The 20,184-nt window shown below is 42.5% G+C and overlaps 1 protein-coding gene across 1 annotated transcript in view; it reads left to right on the top strand.

The window, feature by feature from the left end:
- Positions 1 to 17,530, top strand: part of pola1 (polymerase (DNA directed), alpha 1) — a 60,893-nt gene extending 43,363 nt beyond the window's left edge. The window contains exons 36-37 of the mRNA XM_030398869.1: positions 6,154 to 6,250; positions 16,522 to 17,530. Of these exons, the coding sequence (XP_030254729.1) occupies positions 6,154 to 6,250; positions 16,522 to 16,658 (234 nt within the window). The 3' untranslated portion in view covers positions 16,659 to 17,530. The remainder of the gene's footprint in view (positions 1 to 6,153; positions 6,251 to 16,521) is intronic.
- The last annotated feature ends 2,654 nt before the right edge of the window (positions 17,531 to 20,184 follow it).

Raw genomic sequence — 20,184 nt, 5'->3', positions numbered from 1 at the left:
AAGCAAAGTTAACCAGATTTATTCAGATAGATACAATCTGCAAAGCATGTGATTCCCTAACCTAGAATTTTTTGTAAAAAATTCTACATATAAAACGTAATAAATGCATCCATAAAATAATTAACAACATCAATCATCTTTAACATTAAGTGGAAGAGCTGCATCTGCCCTTACTGAGGAGAAATAATATTTAAGCACTGATAAATGTTGCTGACCCTCACAACTGACCTCTTGCAGAGAAGGAAGAGTTTACTCCACAGGAATTAGTGTAACAAGTTTCATATCAAGCTAACATGGACTATTTAGTATTAGGTAACACCATTGTCTGACTCAAGCCAGTGCATGGAGATTAATAGCCCAGCAGCTTACATATTAAATTGCTGCCAATTATGCAAAGTACTCAAGAGGCCATTCATGTCTGTTTGAGCTGGTGGTAGATGGGATGTGCTCAAACAACCAAGGGATAAAGATGAGGCATCCACCACCAGCCCCCACTCTTTTTTTTTTCTTTTATTTATTATTATTACAATTTTTGGACACTTCATCAGTTTTCTGTGCATCCAGCCAGACCCTGCCTGCTGGATCACTCTGGCTACGCTCCCTTTATGCTTTTTATCTGCCAGTGTCGTCATAGATTATCAAGCTAATAACTGCACCAACCAGAAAGACAATCAGGGTTTTCGTCTTTGTGTATGTTAATGTTAAAATCACTTGTGTGCCAGAGGTTTTGTAAAAGAGCGTCTTGTTTGCATCCTTATCTCTCTTGCATCATGGTACATTTGCTGTGCCCCTCCTCTCTTCTCCTCCCTCCATCCATCTCTCCCATTCTGCCTCTTCCTTTTCCCTCCCTCCCTCCCTCCCTCTCTGGACACAGATTCAGAGCGTGATCTGATCTCCATGTAATGGGAGAGTAATAGGCACTCTGCCTTGATTGGTTGGTAATTTGGGGGAGTTATGCACAGGTGCAATTTGTAATATTTTCAGTAAATTAAATTTCTTTCTCTTCCTCTCTCCACCGCTCTTCATCGCTCCCTCTCTCCTCTCCCTCCCTCCACAGCGCTTAACTCAAATGGGCTATTTTTTCCTCGCAGTGTCTCAAATCTCTGTCCCGACTCCCCCCCCCCCCCCCCCCCCCTTTTATTCAATGCTTTCTTCCCCCGCTCCTTTTCTTTTCATTTTCTCTCCCTCCTTAGCTCTTCCACTCATTCTCTCCTGTCTCGCTTTTTCCTCCCAACTCTCACCCTCCCTTTCTGTCTCTCTCTTTTTCTCTCCTCATTTTATTGATGTACGCTCAGGCGCCCATTAGAGCTCCCTTTTTCCCTCTAGTGGAAATTGCAGCATGTTAATTTTCACACAAATTACGGCAATAGCAGGTATCTCTATTTGATACATTATAGCGGGAGCAATCAGAGATAATTGAGTGCCTTTCAGAGGGAGACGGCTGCATTCACTGCCGGCTCAAAGCTGCCCCATTATCGCCTAATCGCTCTTTAAACACTGAATTTTGCCGAACAAAAATTCTTGTCATAATTTTGCTTAAGTGTATTTGGAAATCACAGTCCTTTGAGCGAGGATAATTGAAATCAAATCCCTTTCACTGGAGCTGACATTTCTACATTTCCCTCCAATTGAAATTAATTTCAAAAATTGAGCATGAATATCTTCAAATAGCAGGCAATTATGCCTTTCAATGGGGAGAAATTACCGGTGCTGAATCGTTGGAGGCTTGCGGGCGAGAGCACCAGTTAAATGCCTTTGTTTCCCGCCGTGTTTGCCTAGTAAAGATTTACATATATTGACTCATTATGGTGTCTTGTGAAGCTGATCGGCGTGACTACCACAACCGGCAATAACGCTCATCGCATCTAAAAAGCTCAAGAGTTTTAAAGCCTTGTGGCCTCACAGCTGAGGGGAAAATGTATGTTTGTTTCTCTCCGTCTCCCTCCCTTTCTCACTCCCTCTCTCTTTCTGCAGCTGCGGTTTGTGTGTGAGGGCTCGGGATATTGTAGCTCCAGTATTTACAGCGCGTGTTTGTGGAGCACGGAGAAAAACGTGCATGTGTGATGCGGAGGCCTTGTTTGTGTCACCGTGTCTGAGATATCTTCTCCTGAGCCATATCCATGTCAAGGTGTGAATGGCCGTAGTTTTCAGCAGCTTGTGCACTCTCTGTGCACTATAAACTGCGTGTGTTTTTTGTTTTTGCTTCCCTCACATACACACGCAGACATGTTGTCTGACTGACTACCTTTTCATTAACTGCTTCACCGGTGTACTTGAGCGAGAGGATAGTGCGCAAAAGTTCTTTGGAGGTCGGATGTGTCTCTGTGTGTGCATGTGTGTGTCCCCTAAAAGATAGAGACAGGTGTTTTTAAGACTCTGAGGAAGTCTTGAGTGCTCGTTTTGTTGCGTGAGCCATTTTAGACTGTTACTCTGTGATTTAGATCAATTTGTATGATTTAGCGTCTTATTTCTTACTTTCTCCTTTATTCTATACATCCTGTCTCCAGTCCCTCCATCCCTTCTCGCACACGTATACACATTTCCCTCTTCCTTTTCGGCTTAACTGTGTTTGTGCATGTGTACATGGCGGCGGGATGTGTGTATCAGGGAGGTGGGGGAGTCATTCGGGGGAAGAGGGAGGCAAAGGAGCAAGGGGTACGAGGTGGGGGCTGGGGGGTCCTACGCTCCCGGGAGAGAGGCAATTTCACAGCTGGTTTGCTCCTTAGGCAGTCAGGCTGAAAATGCTGCAGATTTGTGGAGCAAATTGAAATGGTGTCAGTGCAGGAACAAAGCGCCGAGCTGAATGACGAGGTAGGCGTGTGTGTGTGTGTTGCAGTGTGTTCGCGTGCGTGTGTGTGTATGAGTAAGAGAGAGAGTGAGGTGGGGTTGCGGGGCCCTAAATTCAATAACAACCCTGTAACATTTTAGCCACGCCTTTCTGACACCTGTCAGTCAATCAGTATGCAGCGACTGGCCCGCCCACAATCAGCATTATATTGTTTGAATGTGTGCGTGCGCATGTGTGTGTACGTGTGTTTTATCTTCAAGAGCAAGAAGTGGTGTGCGGCCTTTGCGCCGACCGAGCTTGTTCAACCTTGGCAACGGTAACCGCGGCTCCATTATGGGATGTGCATGGTTTGGTTGTTGACTAGGCAGTGCATCAACGGTCAACAGCTGTGCGTGCCATGTGGGCAGCCATAGAAAGCCATTAAACACACACACATGCTCACACATCACATAGTTTGCATTTAGTTGCATTAGATACTCTTGCCACTTGATTATGCTACAGCAGTAAAAACTGAAATTACAATTACGCACATCGCCGATTGGCAGGTATAATGGGCACACACAAACTCACTTCACTCCCTCTGACACACACACACGCATGCGCGCGCGCACACACACACACAGATTCTGACACACAGGAATTGTCAGGGGATTCTTCCTGGTGGTAATAATAAAGCACTCGGCGCACACCTGATGGCAGTGTGGGGTCGGGGCTTAGCGTGCCCTCTCCAGCGTAGCAGGGAAATGACGAGCCAATAACTGCAATTAAACATGCAGTATAATGGCTAATCAAATTGACAGCCTCGGCTGTTCGCATGCCTCTCTCACAATGGCTTATCACAACAAACTATTATGAGGGAGGGTATTTCAGGCCTGATCCCCTTTTTTCTTTCTCTCTCTCTCCCTCACTGTGTCTGATTCTCTCTATCTCTCACTTCTCTCTGTATCTGCGCTCTCTCTCTTTCGCTCTTGTTTTTCCTCCTCTCTTTCCCTCCCACCTCTCCGTCTCGCTCATCTTCTCCGTCTCTCTCCCCCCCTCCTCTCTCTCTCGCTCTCTCTCTCCCTCTGGCAGGCTGTCGTGTGGCTCCAGTTAATTGCAGTGGAGATTAACAAAGCAAGCAAATTTGTTTTCTTGCTTTACTGTGTCACACAGAGGAAGGGAGATGTTTTCAGGGAGGTACAGGCGAACGAGCAGGGCGCACATTTGACGAGTCTACCTGTTTCTAAAACTGGTAAACGGGTTGTATTCATCTGTTTTGGATGTCTTTGTGGCCTGTCTTGATCTCCACTCTCATTACACTAAAATAAGCAGGATAGATAACTTCCAACGAGTGGTAACATAGTGTATGTTTCTGTGGAAAGAGTTTAAAGAGGGAAGGCAGTAATCTGTAAATGATGACCTTAAAATGAGACTTAAGAATCAACTTTTGATTCCGTTACATAGTGTTGCTTTAATTGTCCATCTTAATGTAGCATACTGGCTTACTTAGCCTGTTTTTCCTCTCCTTTGTTCCTGTTTCTTTCTCCCAGAAACGTAGATTTTACAAAAAAATAGTTTTGTATTTTTTCATGATGCCATAACGGCAGGTGAGCCGCATGTGGAGGAATCTTTGTCCCTAATTGTGTAGCTGATCAAAACTTAGAAGTTTGTATAAAACAACAGCATAAACAGGTCTGCAATACGTAGCAGAGGTCGCACCACAGTGAGTATCTTTACAGGAGGGATGTAATACGAGAAAGCGTCTCTACCTCTGCCGAGCATGTGTGATTGACAGACCGGAGGGGAAGAGCAAGGGCAGTTAGTCCACTAGTTGATCAATCACAGATGGAATCTCTTGGCGGATACAAAGATAAAGTAGCCTCACAAATGATATGATGGATTGCTGTTTATATACCTCCGTGGCCCGCTCAAGTACAACACGTGCTTTTACACTGTCAGCAGAATTGGAAAAACAGGAAAAACTTTGTGTTCTTGTGTACCCACATACATATACATAATTAAATGCCAACAGTTTACAATTCCCCCTTGTTTGCATCCTTAGTGAGTGGTTTCCCCAGATTAGATACTTATATTAACCTATATGGTATTAAAATATGCATCTGACATTTTGATATAACAGCCCCAGCCTTCTTAATTCGGCTCCATCTACTTCATCCAAACGCTCAAAGTCCTGATTCAAAACTATAGAGTCATTAATTTAAATTATTTATATAATCTGAATGAAAGTTTAACTGGAACATGTCTGAAATGTGCTTGCAGAGAGCACACAAACCTGGCGACAGACAGTTTAATTTTGGCCTGCCATCTCGTTATTCACTGGATTAATGTAAATTAGCGACAGCTGATCTGACCTGCTGCCGTTTGTCATTTTTAAGCAGTGAAAGCAACGATCTGCGCCGGTTAAAGAGGAGAAGCTTGCTGAATGTTTGCTGCACGGTGCTCTGCTTATGAGACAGAGCGAGAGTGTCGGTACAGATTCAGCGCGATCAAATAATGTTTCACATTCAAAACGTCTCATTTCTCTCTTAATGCAGTTAAATGCCTGCATTTGCTGCATGTAAAATTATGGAGCGCTGCAACATGAGCAAGCTGACAAAACCCAGTGAAATTCAGCAAAGAAAGTATTGGATTCTACTGTTTAGGCGATACCACACTATCTTAATGTGCTCTTATCAGTCCTGATACTGATGCTTATTATTTAAATGCAACTACCTGCCATGTTGGCATTTGCAGCCATTTTGAAAACAGGCTTGTGAAATGTCCAAATCTAATCAGTGCTGACCCCGTTTGTCTAATACCACAATGATCCTCATGTCACCATCATGAAAAAAACGGTTAAGTGCAGCGAGGTATACCAATTGAAAGGTCCAGTCTGGAGAATTCAAGGCAGAAATGGCATAGATTGATCAAACTTATGCTTTCAGTAGTGTAAAATCACCTGAAAATTGGACATTTTCTGTTTTTGTTATCTAAGAATGAGCCTTTTATAACTACACTGAGTCCACCATGTTGCCCCACCATGTTTCTACAGTGGCCTATATAGGACAAACCAAACACTGACTCTACAAGGGCCTTTTGTGTTTGTCACGTTTTCTGTGGCCACTGCAGAAAAAGTTAAGATGAGAGGTGTTCAGTTGGTTTTAACCTCACCGCTATACACACTCAATCCTACACACTGGATCTTTTCAAAATGTAGAGAAATGATTGAGACACAAAGACCCTAACTGAAGCTCGCTATCCACTACAACACTGCAACAATTCTGCCACAATATTGAGCAGAGTCTGCGTCAGCTGTTAATCATCTTGTGTTGTAGTTGAAATTCCCATGTTTTAACGTGTGTTGGTTCTTTGTTTTTTCTCTACAGTACTCGGAGAAGGCCCTGTACAACCAGCTCTGCTTCTACAGGTTCATCTTTGACTGGGACTATGCAGCTGCCAAAATGCTACAGGGTGAAGAGAGAAGTAAGGTTACACAGACACATACATGTTGCAGGTTTCTGTACTTTTAGGTTGTGTAGCTAACTTCTTTAAGTCTTCCTCTAGTTGTTGGAGGTGATTTCTAAAGTTTTGCACACTACTATTTGTGAAAACAGGGCTTGCTTTTTTAAATTAAAATGTATTCCTTTTTTTTCCTTTCTATTTTTATTATTCTGCAGTCCCGCCTTTTGGAACAGAAATCAAGTTACCAGAACCGCTATTGAAGTTTGAATTTTGATGTCTTAACAATGCTTCCTCACAAATACACATGCAACATAGCATTAGCAATCAATGGCTCAACGTAAACCTTTTACCCAGGCTACACTTACAATATTCCCCAATGATGTGACACACACACACACACACAGACACACACACACACACACAAGTAGCGGAGGATGGGCATTGGATATGGGAAGGGGGGTTAAGGACATTCAGCTCCTCGAGTCGACAGCCCTAATTTTGGAGACGGATTCAATCACACACACATACAGAATGCAAAACGCTCCAATCACTGGAAGAAAGAAGGAAAGAGCCCTCGATCGCTCTCCCTCTACCCCTACCCTCACTGTCCATCTCTGCCGCTTTCTCTCCTTTGCTCTCTCTCTCCTTTCTCTGTCTCTCTCTCTCTGTCTCTCTCTCTCTGTCTCTCTCTCTCTGTCTCTCTCTCTCTGTCTCTCTCTCTACCTCTCTCCCCCTCTCTCTCCCTCTCTTGGACAGGCACTCGTTTGGCTGTGTTGATTGAAAACAGGTTTTAGATTTGGGGAAATGATAGGGGGAGTAATGGGCGCGCTGACGAAAGGATAGCCCTTCTCCTATAATGGGACATGGAGCGTATATTTCCCCCCTTGGACTCAAATAGACGCTACTCCAGCGCTCTGGGCGCGCTCAGTAGGCGTCAGCCACAAGGCCTCTTTACCCATAGTTCTCCCTGATTGATGTCACTTGATTAGAAAGGGCCGCCAGGCCGAGTGATTTATTTATTTGATTAAATATTTATGTATGTATGTTATTTATGTATGTATGCCTGAATACTGCAAGTGTGTGTGCGCCAGTCAGGACCTGAGCGAGGCAGTGAAAGAGTGAGACAGCAGAGGTAAATATAACGTGTAATCAACAGATGACCACTCAGAAGATGGAGGGAGCTGAAATAGAGGGATTGGGCTGGTGTGGAGGAGGAAGGGGGGGAGGAGAGAAGGAGTACTAACATGATTATAGCCTCCATTTTTGCTTTCTTTTATTTCTGTCTTTGCCCAGATGCAAGAAATCATCGCCAATCAATTGCCGACTCTCCTCCTTTCTTTATGTTCCCGTGCTTTGCAGTGTTTTTGATCTGCGCTGGATTTTCTCTTCCTGAATTTCAGCCTAATTTTGTGCCTCACAATGAAAAACAGCACATTCTATATTTGATGGTATTTGTCGGAAATGTCTGCTCACAGTTTACTGTACATATGAAAGGCGCAGTGTACAGTGTTGCCTGGTTGTGGAGCAGTTTACCATCTTGTCTTACAACAACTGCAAGTATTTTTTTCTAGTCCTCTGACACCAGCCAAGGGTCTTTTACTAGTCTATGAGCTGTGAGCAGTGCAGTCTAAGAATGGTTTTGACTTCCCAGATTGGTTGGTTTAGCCATTGGAGTGAAATTGAAAAACAAACAATATACAATATTTAAATCTCCCAAAATGTTAATGGCGCTCTGTGTAACTATTTGTTGCAATTTCCATATATTAATCACATTTTAATTGGCTTTATGTGAGCGGATGTTAACATGATGTGAAATATGAGACCTTCCCCGTCTGTCTGTTGCCTATACAAGCCTGTGAACAATTTGTACATGTTTAATGCTGCTGGACTGTGGATTTGGGTTGTGAAGGATTCAGATCAGATTTTCTGCAACGTTCTCGAGTGTCTCATCCCAGTGCCTCTCCCTGGCTCTGCTAACAGAGCAACATTATCTAATGTTAGTTTAGAAATGGAGTCTGTTAACATAAACTGACAACAATATTTAAGTCCCACAGGGCCTTTTAATGGGACCTTTGGATATCAAACTATTATTTCATACAGTAAGCAATATTAGAGGAGAGTCAGACAAAGATTAAGACAATATGTGATGTTTTTATTCCTTTACTATCCTGTTTAGCATCCCGTGACCCCTCAGTTTTATCTTATTAATCTTTAACCTGACCCTCAGGTTGGCATCTGACACCTGTTGACACGTACTGAAACCTTTAAGATTTCATTCACACACCTTGTATCGGGGCTCTAAAAATATAGATAGTCTGCAAACATTTTAAATCATATTTATTATCTCTTTCCATTCTTAAGTCAAACATCAGTGTTTAATCAGTACAGAAGATAGCAAAGATAGATAGTCCAAACTGCCCTGACACACCATCTGACATCAAAGAACTAGCTGCGTCAAAGGCCGACTGTTCTGTCGCCTCACTTTTCCTGTGTCTTGGCCAAAAAGCTGGACTTGAACACACTGCCAAGACTACAGGTGCCAGCCAACAAGCTTGTATGTTCTATTCCTGCATGAAGGGAAAAACCTCTGCTGATATACAAACCGTTGTTATGATTAAGCAGCATTTTTTGACACCATTCCCACTAACATAGCGGATTCTAATCAAGAATATGTCTGATTAAAAGTTGAAAATGTCACTGGCAAAGAGGCAGAGGAAGTAAAGGGAAACAATGTAAAGGGAAACCATGTTGACTCAATGAAATCATGGATGCTGCAGCGACAGGCTCAGGGGACTTTCCCTGTCTTTTTCTCTTTTTTTCTACATTCTACATGCTCAGTCGGCCAAAAAGCCACTGACAAGGACTGTCACCAAATGGAGCCACAGACACTCACTGATGGCTCTAACAATGCTTAACGGGCAGACGTTGGCCTGGTACGTCTGGACCTTAACGGGACAGAGATTAGGGGGCACACAGGACCGAAGCTTCTGGAGGGACGCGCTCGCCCACCAGCTGTGGGTTTTTAACCACTGCATCATGTCCAGACACCATCATGTTTACTCGTTACTGGCCCCCTCAGTGGAGAAGCAATTTCTCTCTTCTGTTCTCTGAGTTGCCAGTCCATCAAATCATCGCCCTCCCAGTTTGATGGTTTGGTTCCTTAAACACAAAACCTCCTCTTTCCTGACATCGTCCCCAAAATGTGTTTTGAATGAAAGACAGAATATGTAAGCTGAAACACCCAGTACTGTTCGCGACCAGTGTTCAGCACCGCCCAGCACTCTGCGGAGTTAACATTCACATCAAGTGCCCGCTGACTCTGTCACTGTAAAAATATGTAGCAATATCAAAGTCACAGCTAAATATGTTTCCATCAACATGAAGCATATCATTCTTTATAGACCAGATTAATTATATTGGAAGGTTGATTGCTTTAAGTGATTGCTAAACGTTGTTTCAGTCAAACACTACATAACCAGGCCATAATGGAGAATTTAACAACAGCATGAGGTGACGTTGCTACAAATTGATGTGTAACTCATCATAGCAGTCCAAACCAACATGGCCGATCTCAGCCACCATGTCGCTGGTACAACTCCCGCCGCTTCTGTCCTCAAATCGAGAAGGATGCATGTATACACACACTCATGCTGCTATAAAATATAGCTTTACGGTGTTATCCCTCTGTCCTGGGGCAGTAATACCCCATATTACTGCATTACACACCCAGGGGCCACACTGCTCCGATTACAGGGCGGAGACATTCAATCCTATACACCCTACTCTGCTCTGTTGTGAGTATTGTCCCTTTTGGGAGTGTGTGCACACATACCTATAGAGATTTATGAACAGCATTTGTGTATGTACACCAGCTCACACTCATATTGTTGTGTGAATATAGATGGCTTCAGCTGCTACTAGAAGAGCTGATTAGACATCACGATGACTTTCTCTACTATTTCATGTCATATACAGTTAAAACTAGTCATCAGTGGTGTTGGAACATTAGTTTTGATAATGCAGTGAAGAAATGCCTTTGCCTAAACTGAACTGTAGTTTTATTATATTCAACCACACACAGGAAAAGGCTAAACCAGCAATGAACTGATCCCTGAAGCCTCATGTATCTTATCCGTTTGTGCTGAAGATTTCAGTTGTCCAAAAACAAATTCTTATCTTGAAAACCAATCTTAGTAATCGTGTGATGTGATGCAACCCATCGAAATGACGACAGTCAGACTGATCAAAATGTTATAAGTACATAAATATTTTGGCAGTAACACCTGTCACCCATTCAGATGTGTGTAGAGATTTCATTCAAAAATTGTCTTAAAATGCCTAGAACCATGCCAGTGCAACCCAGTTTCCAGAACTAATATACTAAGCAACTAAGCAAGTTTCTGCAAGACCACAGATGACTTGGAACTGAATGTTTCTTGTGTTGCTTTTTAACGTATGTTTATGCTTATGCTCTGCTGAGATTTGGGCCCAAAAAACACTTGGTGAGGGTTAGGAAAACATCATGGTTTGACTGTTTTGGTCACGATCACAGATGGAGATTGTCTGACTTCCTGTGAAAAATAGCCAGTTTTGTCACTACAAAAACGTGTCACGTACAAATATGCACTTGTTGTGAGTCGAGCTACGGTCGGCCGTTTGGCAGCCCTGTTCGGTTGTGATAACGCCACGTCCTGATGCGACAGTCGGCTAATAAGCATATTAAGTGAAGGTGATATGCCACGTTTGCTACAAATGTCAACTTTGGGCGTATCTGTAGTTTGCAGAAATGTTAACTGCTAACAATACATCCTGCTGGCCTGGCTGGCCAGTGAGCCACACTGTTTCAGTGTGTGACAACAAATGTGTATTCATCCACAGTGGAAAATAGTCCCCAACAAATGTATGATTTCATACAGCGCCCAGCTGTTTGCAGGAACTACGTAAAAAAAAACAATTTTAAAAAAAGTATCCCTTTTCCTACAGGATTGAGAATACATTTAAATTGATTTGTTGTAATGTTGGTTCAAGCAAACCATCCTTACATCCGACTCCAGAAGCTGGTTAACCTAAACTTACTGCGTACGCCTTGTAGTTAGGTTGGACGGTAGTTGGATGATGTTCCTCCCACAAATTAGACCCTCTAGGATTTGTTTCTGATCCGAAGAACATTCCTGTAAAGGTTCTCAGTGAGTTTCTTTGGGTCCACGTAAGAGTGTGTCTGCTGCCGGGGCACTGTTTAGCTCAGTTGGTAGAGCGCGCGCCCCATGTGCCGAGGCTCTGCAGCGGACCTGGGTTCGACTCCCGGCCCGGGTCCATTTGCTGCGTGTCACTCCCCCTCTCTCACCCTGTTTCCTGTCATATCTTCAGCTGTACTATCGATAAACCCATAAAAGGCCGAAAAAAAACTTTAAAAAAAAAGTCTGAGTGTGTCTTCTACATCTGCTACATCTGCCCAAATGAATCATACGAATGGGTAAAAATAAACCTGATGAGTCTTTAACAAGACTATAGGTTTGAAATTGCCCAGATTTGCAGACGGGCTGAGGAAGCCACACGTTGCAGGGGTTGTTTTTTTTTTTATTGAATTTATCGACCATAACAATGTCGACAGTACACAGAGGCACAGTACCTGTTCAGCCATGTTGTCTTTCGATGATATCTGGACGTTTATGGTTCGTCCAGCCATTCCCAAAAGTCTGAATGTGTGTTTTCACGTGTGCTGAACACACAATAAAGCACATTAAAGTAAAATAGCTTTACACAAAAGAGCTCTGAGTCGAGGCTGAATGTATTTTGATCAGCTTGAATTTGCGCACACAATGCGGCACTGCTGTGTGTGTGTGCACACATTCGCAATCCACCGCCTGTCTTATCTACATGTACATTGCATTTTTGTGCCTGATTGCCGCGACTGAGTAAAACATGGAGGTAATTTCATCCGCTGCAGGAGATCTCTAATAGATTATACGCACACACATGCACACGCACACACATTATGGAGAAAAGAAAACACGCTGTCCGTTCCTTAGCTGGGAACATCCCGTATCAATGACTTTCAAATCATTTCATGTCACTTTTCTTCTCTCTCTTCTCTTTTTTTTTTTTTTTTATATCTCTTCCTCTTCCTCTGTCTATCTGTTGCCTTTCTCTTCCCTCCATCACCCCTCCCCTCCAGGTCTCAATCTGGAGTGTGGGCAGTATGATTGCGTGTGTGAGCAATAATGTAATTTTGCCGCATTGATAAAATATAAATTGTCCTTGAGCTGCGCTTTTCTAATGATCCATTTACCGACAGCCTCTCCGCCACCTCTCAGCACTCTGCATTGGCTCCTCTTTTCCCCACCCACTCCTCTTCCTCCCCTGCTCTATCTTCTTTCTCCTCTCCTCTCCTCTCCTCCATTCCTTGTCCATCTCTTCTTCCCTCTCCATCCCCCCCCCCTCTCTCTCTCTCGCTCTCTCTTCATCTTCCACGCTCCCCTCCCTTTTACCGGCGATACAAAGCGGGGTGGCAAAATCCGCGGGTGCGATTGTCAAATCAATTATTCATTCTGTGCAATTACACTCACACAAAGAAGTTTCCCCGTGCTCCGAGTGGTGATTAAATTAACTGCTATTCCAGCTGCCCGTCGCCACCAGCCTAATAGAATATTCATGGAGGCGGCCGACGGAATGGCCGATCTCCATTAACTTCATCATGCTCACTTAATTACAGGCTTGTTATTGTATTTACACCTAGTTAGAGCGTGCAGAGCCCCGATCTACTCGTGCCCAGCACCGCCAGAGTGTGCGCGAGTGTGTGACAACACCTAGTTAGAGCAAAGATAACCCCTGATACACTCCCTGTGCGTGTGTGTGTGTGTCGCTGGAGTGTGTGAGGGAGAGAGATGTCTAATGCAATCAATTAGGCAAAGTTTTCGTGATCTAAAGCTCCAGTAGGCTTTCCGTCCATTCGTCTCTTCCACGTCTCGGCCTTCCCTCTCTTTCCTCTCTTCCGCCTCGCGCTCGCTCTTTAAGGGAGGCTATTTATTTGAACTACACTCCCCACTGTGCTCCCGACTTGCAGCAAGGTCTCTCCCTCTTTTCTTTTCCTCTCTGTGACTCTCAAATCATTCTTTTATCTGTTCGCCACACAGTGATTGAGGTGGAAAAGGGAAAGGAGTGAGGAAAAGCGGGGGGGGGAGGGGGAATTATTTTCTCCCACCTTTCAGAAATGATGACATGATTGCTTTCGCTTGATCATGCATCATCACCCTCCTTCTATTCCCCAAGATAAATAGACTAGTTTGTCTCCCTCTGCCTCTCCTCTCCCCCTCTCGTTCCCTCCGTTCCCGTCCCTGCTAACATGAGGATTATCTGGTAATAGTTGCTGCTGGCGTTTAAGTCAACCACACCATCTTCTGTGTGTGTGTGTGTGTGGGTGTGTCTTTATGTGTGTGTGTTACTGTTGTCACGTGGATTTTTTTTTTTTTTAGTCGCCATGACTGTGATTTAGTGAGCTTTTTAAGTGTTTAACTACCATCAATCATGTGTGTGCGTCTCACTGTAGATCTCTGTGTATCTAACCTTTGTTCCCTTGGACAGTCAGTGGGCTGGTATTTATCCAGCAGCCACTAATGCAGCAGGCAGGAAGGATGAGACAGGAGATAGGGCTGTGGAGATGGCGAGGACATGACAACCGGTCATATGGTGTGTGTGTGTGTGTGTGTGTGTGTGTGTGTGTGTGTGTGTGTGTGTGTGTGTGTGTGTGTGTGTGTGTGTGTGTGTGTGTGTGTGTGTGTGTGTGTGTGTGTGTGTGTGTGTGTCAGATAACTCTAAGTTTTTAATTGGTTTGCTTGTGGTAAAACACTCACTTAGAGCTGTGAGGACTGCTGTAACTGGTCCTGTTTTCGATGTTCAGGATTTTGATCAATTAACTGATTGATTAGGTGATGGACAAAAATTCATCGGCAACCATTTTAACAGTCGATTAAGTTGTTGGTAATTTATCACGCAAAAACATTCACTAGTTTCAGCTTCTCATACGGTATGTGAGAATTTCCTGCTTTTCGTCTATATTATCCAAGATGGCGGCGTGTGCAGATGCAGCAGCTAGGCTCTGTAGAGCTACCAATCAACATTTCATTGTATGACTACAATGACAAACAGTCTTACGTCTGTTCATGATCATTGACTGTCATACAGCAGTAACTTTCATTATCAATGAATATGCCTGTTATTTTCGACCGATCATTTGGTCAATAAGTTCAGTAAATGGGGAAAGTGCCCATCGCAGTACCCCAGAGAACAAAGGAACTACTTGCGAATTGCGATCAACAGTCAAAAATCAAACTTCTTTACTTTATTTCCATAGGAGATAAAGTACAAAGCAGTAAGTATTTAAGTTGAACAAGCATCAATTAGTGAAAAAGTTGTAATTTTTGCTTTTAGAAATGACTGAATTTATTAAAAGAGTTGCAGATCAGTGTTTTGTCAATCGACTCATTGTTTCAGTTGCAGCCCTTATTTGGAATAAATACTGTAGCACTCATATTTTGTGGTAACTAGTAATCATTAGTGATCCAGTAAAATTCTTAAAATGTCCTCTTTCAGTTTTGAATTTCTACACTTTTTTTTTTTGTACGTCAAACAGTCTTTAACTGAAGAAAAAGAATGTGCACACTGTCAGTCACTTCTACTGAATTGGTCAAGAGGTTCGGTCCTCTGAACTTCATCTGGTACAATCCTGCTAGTAAACAATTCTGTTACCATTCATGTGACCATTGCTTGATCTGTTCTTGGTCATCATTATTATCATTCTCTGTCGTAGGATTTCGAGCCCAACAGAAACTAGATTTTTATGGAACATACACGCCATGCTTATGTATCTATGATGGGTCAATATTGGCCAGCCAGTATATTGGTCAGGCTCTAGTAGGATTTCTACCTCTTCTGTATTTCTTTCTGTTCATTTAAAACTTGCATATCAAAGTATTCTAACAGACGGTATTTATGCATGTAGTTTATCTTTTGACATTTGTAAGTGTGCTATTCTGGTTCACAATTAGAAGAGCCCATTGACCTTAATTTGATGTTGACACACTTAGATTGGTGGCTTCATTTCCTGGGATACATATAAATGGTACTGTTTGCTTATATGCTCATGTAAACAGGTTGGTAATATCATTATAGCGATATGAGACTGTATTTCATCTCAGAATTTGCATAACGTTGTAGGTTGATATGGCATAAGTCCACTCCTGAATGAATGTAGAGGGAAAAACTGTCGGAAGTGTTTTGTTTTCCTGGTTTTAAAGAGTGCATTGCAACAGAAGTGACGTCGTTGACTGAACTTACCAGACTGTTCTACTTGTCCTATTACTTGCCTCTACCCACTTAGTCATTAAATCCACACTACTGATGACTTTTAATGAAAAAAAGCCATTGTGTTCATATTTTGTACTGATTGTTACCCATACAATGTCACAATTTTGATATTTGTTTGAAAGATATTGCAACATTTGATTTTGTCGCCTGGTCCTAGCAAGTGCGTAAAGAAGAATTCAGTTCATCCCTCAAAATATATCATGTATCAGGATCCTTTTTAAAGGCTCACACAGCCCTGTAAATTGGCACATCACCTAATTAATGTCCATGAAACTGGATTAAGACAAAACAAAACTTTGTCTCGTCTCCGTTTCCCTACTTCTTCATCCAGTCACCTCCACCTCCAACCTTCAATCAACATGCTGTTATTCCTGATGCAGCTCGCAGCACTCTTTGCTGTGATAGTGTGTTATTACTTGGTTTCATGATACTTCATCTACACTTGACTCTCAGAATAATATCATAAAGATTTGGTTTTGGTGGCCACCCTGCCCGGGATAGCAGCTCTCCGTCTTCTCTCTGGCCTTATTACGGCCCACCTGAGGGGATAAAAGGGACAAGATATTGACTTCATGCTCTCATTGGGCTTTTCTATCGATCTTACGATCCTGTGTGTGTGCGCACGCTGCCATCGACCCCCTCAGTCCAATTCTGCGATGCCCCTCCAAGTGATAGCATTACTGGCAGATAGCATTGGATCTGTTAGCACTCCAGTTAAGGGTGAAGCGCTCCTCTGTGTTTATTAGTGACGAGACAAAGCCGACGTGCGCTCTGCTCCTCTTCCAGTAGAACCTAATCATAGGGAGGGAGGTGAGTTTGAAATGCAAGCGGCTTGTTGTATTGACTTTGATGCAGTGGAGGAACTGAATGATCTTCCACTGAGCTCCAGCAAGGCTAACCCCTCTTTTCTTTCCTTCTGTCACCTCCAGTTCGTGCAAGCAAGTGGAAAGCAGAGAAAGAAGTGTATCGGAGGCTGAAGGAAGTGCCAGACAAAGCTTTGGCCACCAGCGGCTACTCGGAGATTAACCTGGCCAAACTCTTCCAGGCCTTCTCGTCCATCAAGTAAAATGACACACAGGCATCTGTTAAGAGGACGCCGCCAACAGGCTCCAATGTCCGACTCGAACCCAGAGATTTGCGCATCTGTTTTCTCTGTTATCAGTGTCCGATTATAGCAGGATTGGTGATTTTTATGCTCTGACCTCCTCACCTCCACATCATCTTCCCTGAAACCAATGGGCTTGACTTACAAACCAATCGCAATTCTACCCTTCTCCAATTTCTCCACAATGACTTGACCCCATCGCCCTGACTCTGTATGGTAAAGGGGGAGTAGCAATCATACCTAAATGACAGTCTATTGTGTGTGTGCGGAGGCTAGCTGTGCCCAGATGTGTGCGTGAGAGAAAAAAATGACTTATCCTCAGAGCAGCCAGTGTACTCCAAAAGCCGCTAATTAGCCAATGATAGTGACCCCGGCCACTAAGACCACTGGATGCCCGCAGCGATCGGACACTTGTTCTGATTACCACCATTCATCCCGAGTGTGTGTTCCCCTGTGTGTGTGTGAGATCAGAGGATGGAAGAAAGGAGCGAGGAGGATGCAGGGAGTGACGGGGGTGAGGGAGGCCACACGTTCAGCTCCTTCGCTCTTTTGTCTCCGTATCGAACAGCTGATCTCCTTCTCCTCCACTAACTCTGTGTAACTCATGTCATTTCATCCCTTTCACTCGTCTCCCTCCACCCTCCCTCCTCTGCGCAGATTGTGTTTTAATGTCTGTAATTTTCTATGTATCGCACTTGTGTTGCTCAGGTGGATTTATGTTTTTTGTTTTTTTTTTCTTTTGTAATGACCAGAATATTTTGTATTCAGTACTTTCATGTTGTTGAGACCCTTTCCTTTTTTGATGATTAAACCTCAATTAAAAGTTAAATGGATAAGATTTGAATCTTGTTTTACTTATGGAGGGGGGGGGGGAATTGGATGGATGGGTAGATGGATAGATATGTAACATAACCAGCATGCTGCAAGTTTATACAAAAAAAAAAAACTAAATGGGAGATAATAGACTAAATTCCCCCATGCCATAGTGCCTGGGCCTTTTACTGTGTTTCAGCCCATATTTAAAGAATAAATGCTCCATAATCTCCTTCAACAAATCCACAAATAATGATTTATGTATATTTTATCCCTCTTTGCCCAAGAGCCCCATTAATGTACAAAAATGAGCCACACTGTTGCCCCTTGCTGACATGATCCTGAGTTGACCCGTCACACACGACAAGGCTTCTTTATGTTAAAAAGTGGTGATGAAAAAAAAAATCACAAATTGACGTGTACAATTTAAAGCAATGTAATGAGGGTCGATTACGGCGGGAAAATAGTGCATCAAAATCACCTAATCTCATTTATTATTTAACATTTCTTGGTACGAGCTACTTTTACAGCACATTGAGTTACTTCAAAATTGATCAATTCAAAAAGTGTTTGAGGCATTTCACCAGTTTAAATGACACCTATGGATGTAGATGGCCACTAGTACACCCAATGTGTATTATTCCGCAGCTGAAAATGGTAACATTTGCTAAAAAAAAAAACTACCAGGTGTTTTAGGAAATCAATTTAGTCTTTCAAAAAGAAAAAAAAAAAATATATACTTTGTATTTATTTTGAGAGACGTACGTTTTCAGACAGTGTGGATGGCTCTGGGGCTGAGTGGGTTTCAGGGTATACCACCACGTGCAACTTGACAGTTATCGTGCTTTTGCTCATCGAAGATGCTGAATTCTACCACATAAGTTTTAATAAAGAAGCTTATATTTTAAGTTTCAATCAAGTTTCATGTCTGTTTGGAGAAAAGGGAACTTTTTATTTTCATTTTAACTGACAATAAGTGTTATACCAGGTTATTTCACTTGATTTCGTGTGAATAAACAGCTCTTGTTGATTATTAATTAGAAAGTTGAATTATTTTCCAAACAGGCATTTACAACAGATAAAATCCTCTATTATGATATTTTATTACTGTTGCAGTGTTATGATAAGTGTGATATATTTTGTGGGAAATCAGTCCCACTGTTTTGATTTGATTTAACACATTAAAGGGGCACTATGTAGCTTTGGAGGAGAAATTCCAGGTCAGAATTTTGAAATTCATTAGATATTAACGCAGTTGTAATCTCAAAATAAGGTCCCCAGAACACTGTTTGAAGCTAGAAAGGTGGCAGGGCCCGCCACATATAAACATGGAAAACAGTATAAATTGTGTTTTCCTTTAAGGTCAGTTTGTTTATTCAGCCATGAAAACAAAGTGTTTGTTTATTTAGTTTGTTTAGACCAATTATATCTTTCTCATTTAAAATGTTCTTCCCCAAAACTAGTACACCTTTAACATTTCTTGGCACAAGCTACTTAAGCCCGTGTTTAATTATGGCTTTAAAAAGTGATGGGGGGGAAATTGATCATTTTGGAGAGTGGTGGGGTCACCAGTGTGTAAATGACACCTATGGCTGTAAATGACACCTATGACCCAAGACTGCACCAAATGTGTATTATTCCACAACTGAAAATAGTCCCTCAACAAATGCTTCACTTACTTTTCACTTACAGTGTCCCGCTGTTTGTTTTTTATTTAAGGAAACCACTTGGTCCTTTTTTTTTTTGTGGAAAAACACAATAAACTATGTATGTTTTATCCATTTTGAGAGACTTGCATTTTCAAATAGAGTCGCTGACATCGGGCGGGTGAGTGGCACCGACCGGCAGAGGAGTCGATAAAAGTTTGAGAAACAACTAAAAACATTGTTTGTTGGTCTTTTGGTGGCATTTGTTCATCCTGTCAATGTGCGGATGGGTTTGACGGGCTGAATAAACGGCTCCTGTTGATTTTTAACGCCAAAGTTCACTTATCTCTGAAGGAGGCGTGTGTGACGTAGATACAATCCTCGATGATGGTGCATTTTAGTGGGGAAAATCTATTGAGAACTGTTAGGGGGACCGGAGTGTTGACACCTGTTAAATGTAGATGGTTCATTGCGGATTATAAACCCACAAACATCTCAAAAATCTGAATGTCAAAAAGTACTCAACGCCTCCTACGTATGCATTCCCCTCCGCTGCAGTTTAAAGTCGAGCCTAACTCGCTCCATGGATTGTTTCACCATTTTTCCTCCAAAGAATTCTCCTTTGTGTTAATACAGTCTGAGGATTTTTTTTATTTTTTTTTTATTTTTATTTTTTTATTTTATACTCCATCCCGCCGCGTGCATTTCCATAAACACTGCACGCCTCACAAATCACTTCAAACCACTGTGACTTGTGAAGGCAACCTTAAGTGGGCTGAACACTTAAACCATGATTCACTATGCAATGGATTATACATGCTGTGTGTGAGAGAAAAGTGTCTGGCTGCATTTCTTTCTTTTCTTTTCTTTTTTTAAAGCCCATTGCTCATAACTTTACATATTTATTCAATCATATCAGCTCCACTTCTTCACTACAGTTGCTTGGCTTGTTTTTTTTATTTTTTTTATTTAGCTGTTGGGGTTTAATCAGCTGCATGTCCTGGTTGTAGACATGCTTGTTGTAGGGC

Source organism: Sparus aurata, chromosome 19 (genome assembly GCF_900880675.1).
Source record: "Sparus aurata chromosome 19, fSpaAur1.1, whole genome shotgun sequence".
NCBI classification, from domain to species: domain Eukaryota; kingdom Metazoa; phylum Chordata; class Actinopteri; order Spariformes; family Sparidae; genus Sparus; species Sparus aurata.
The sequence above is the reverse complement of the archived record's forward strand: the minus strand, read 5'-3'. Positions and strand labels throughout refer to the sequence as shown.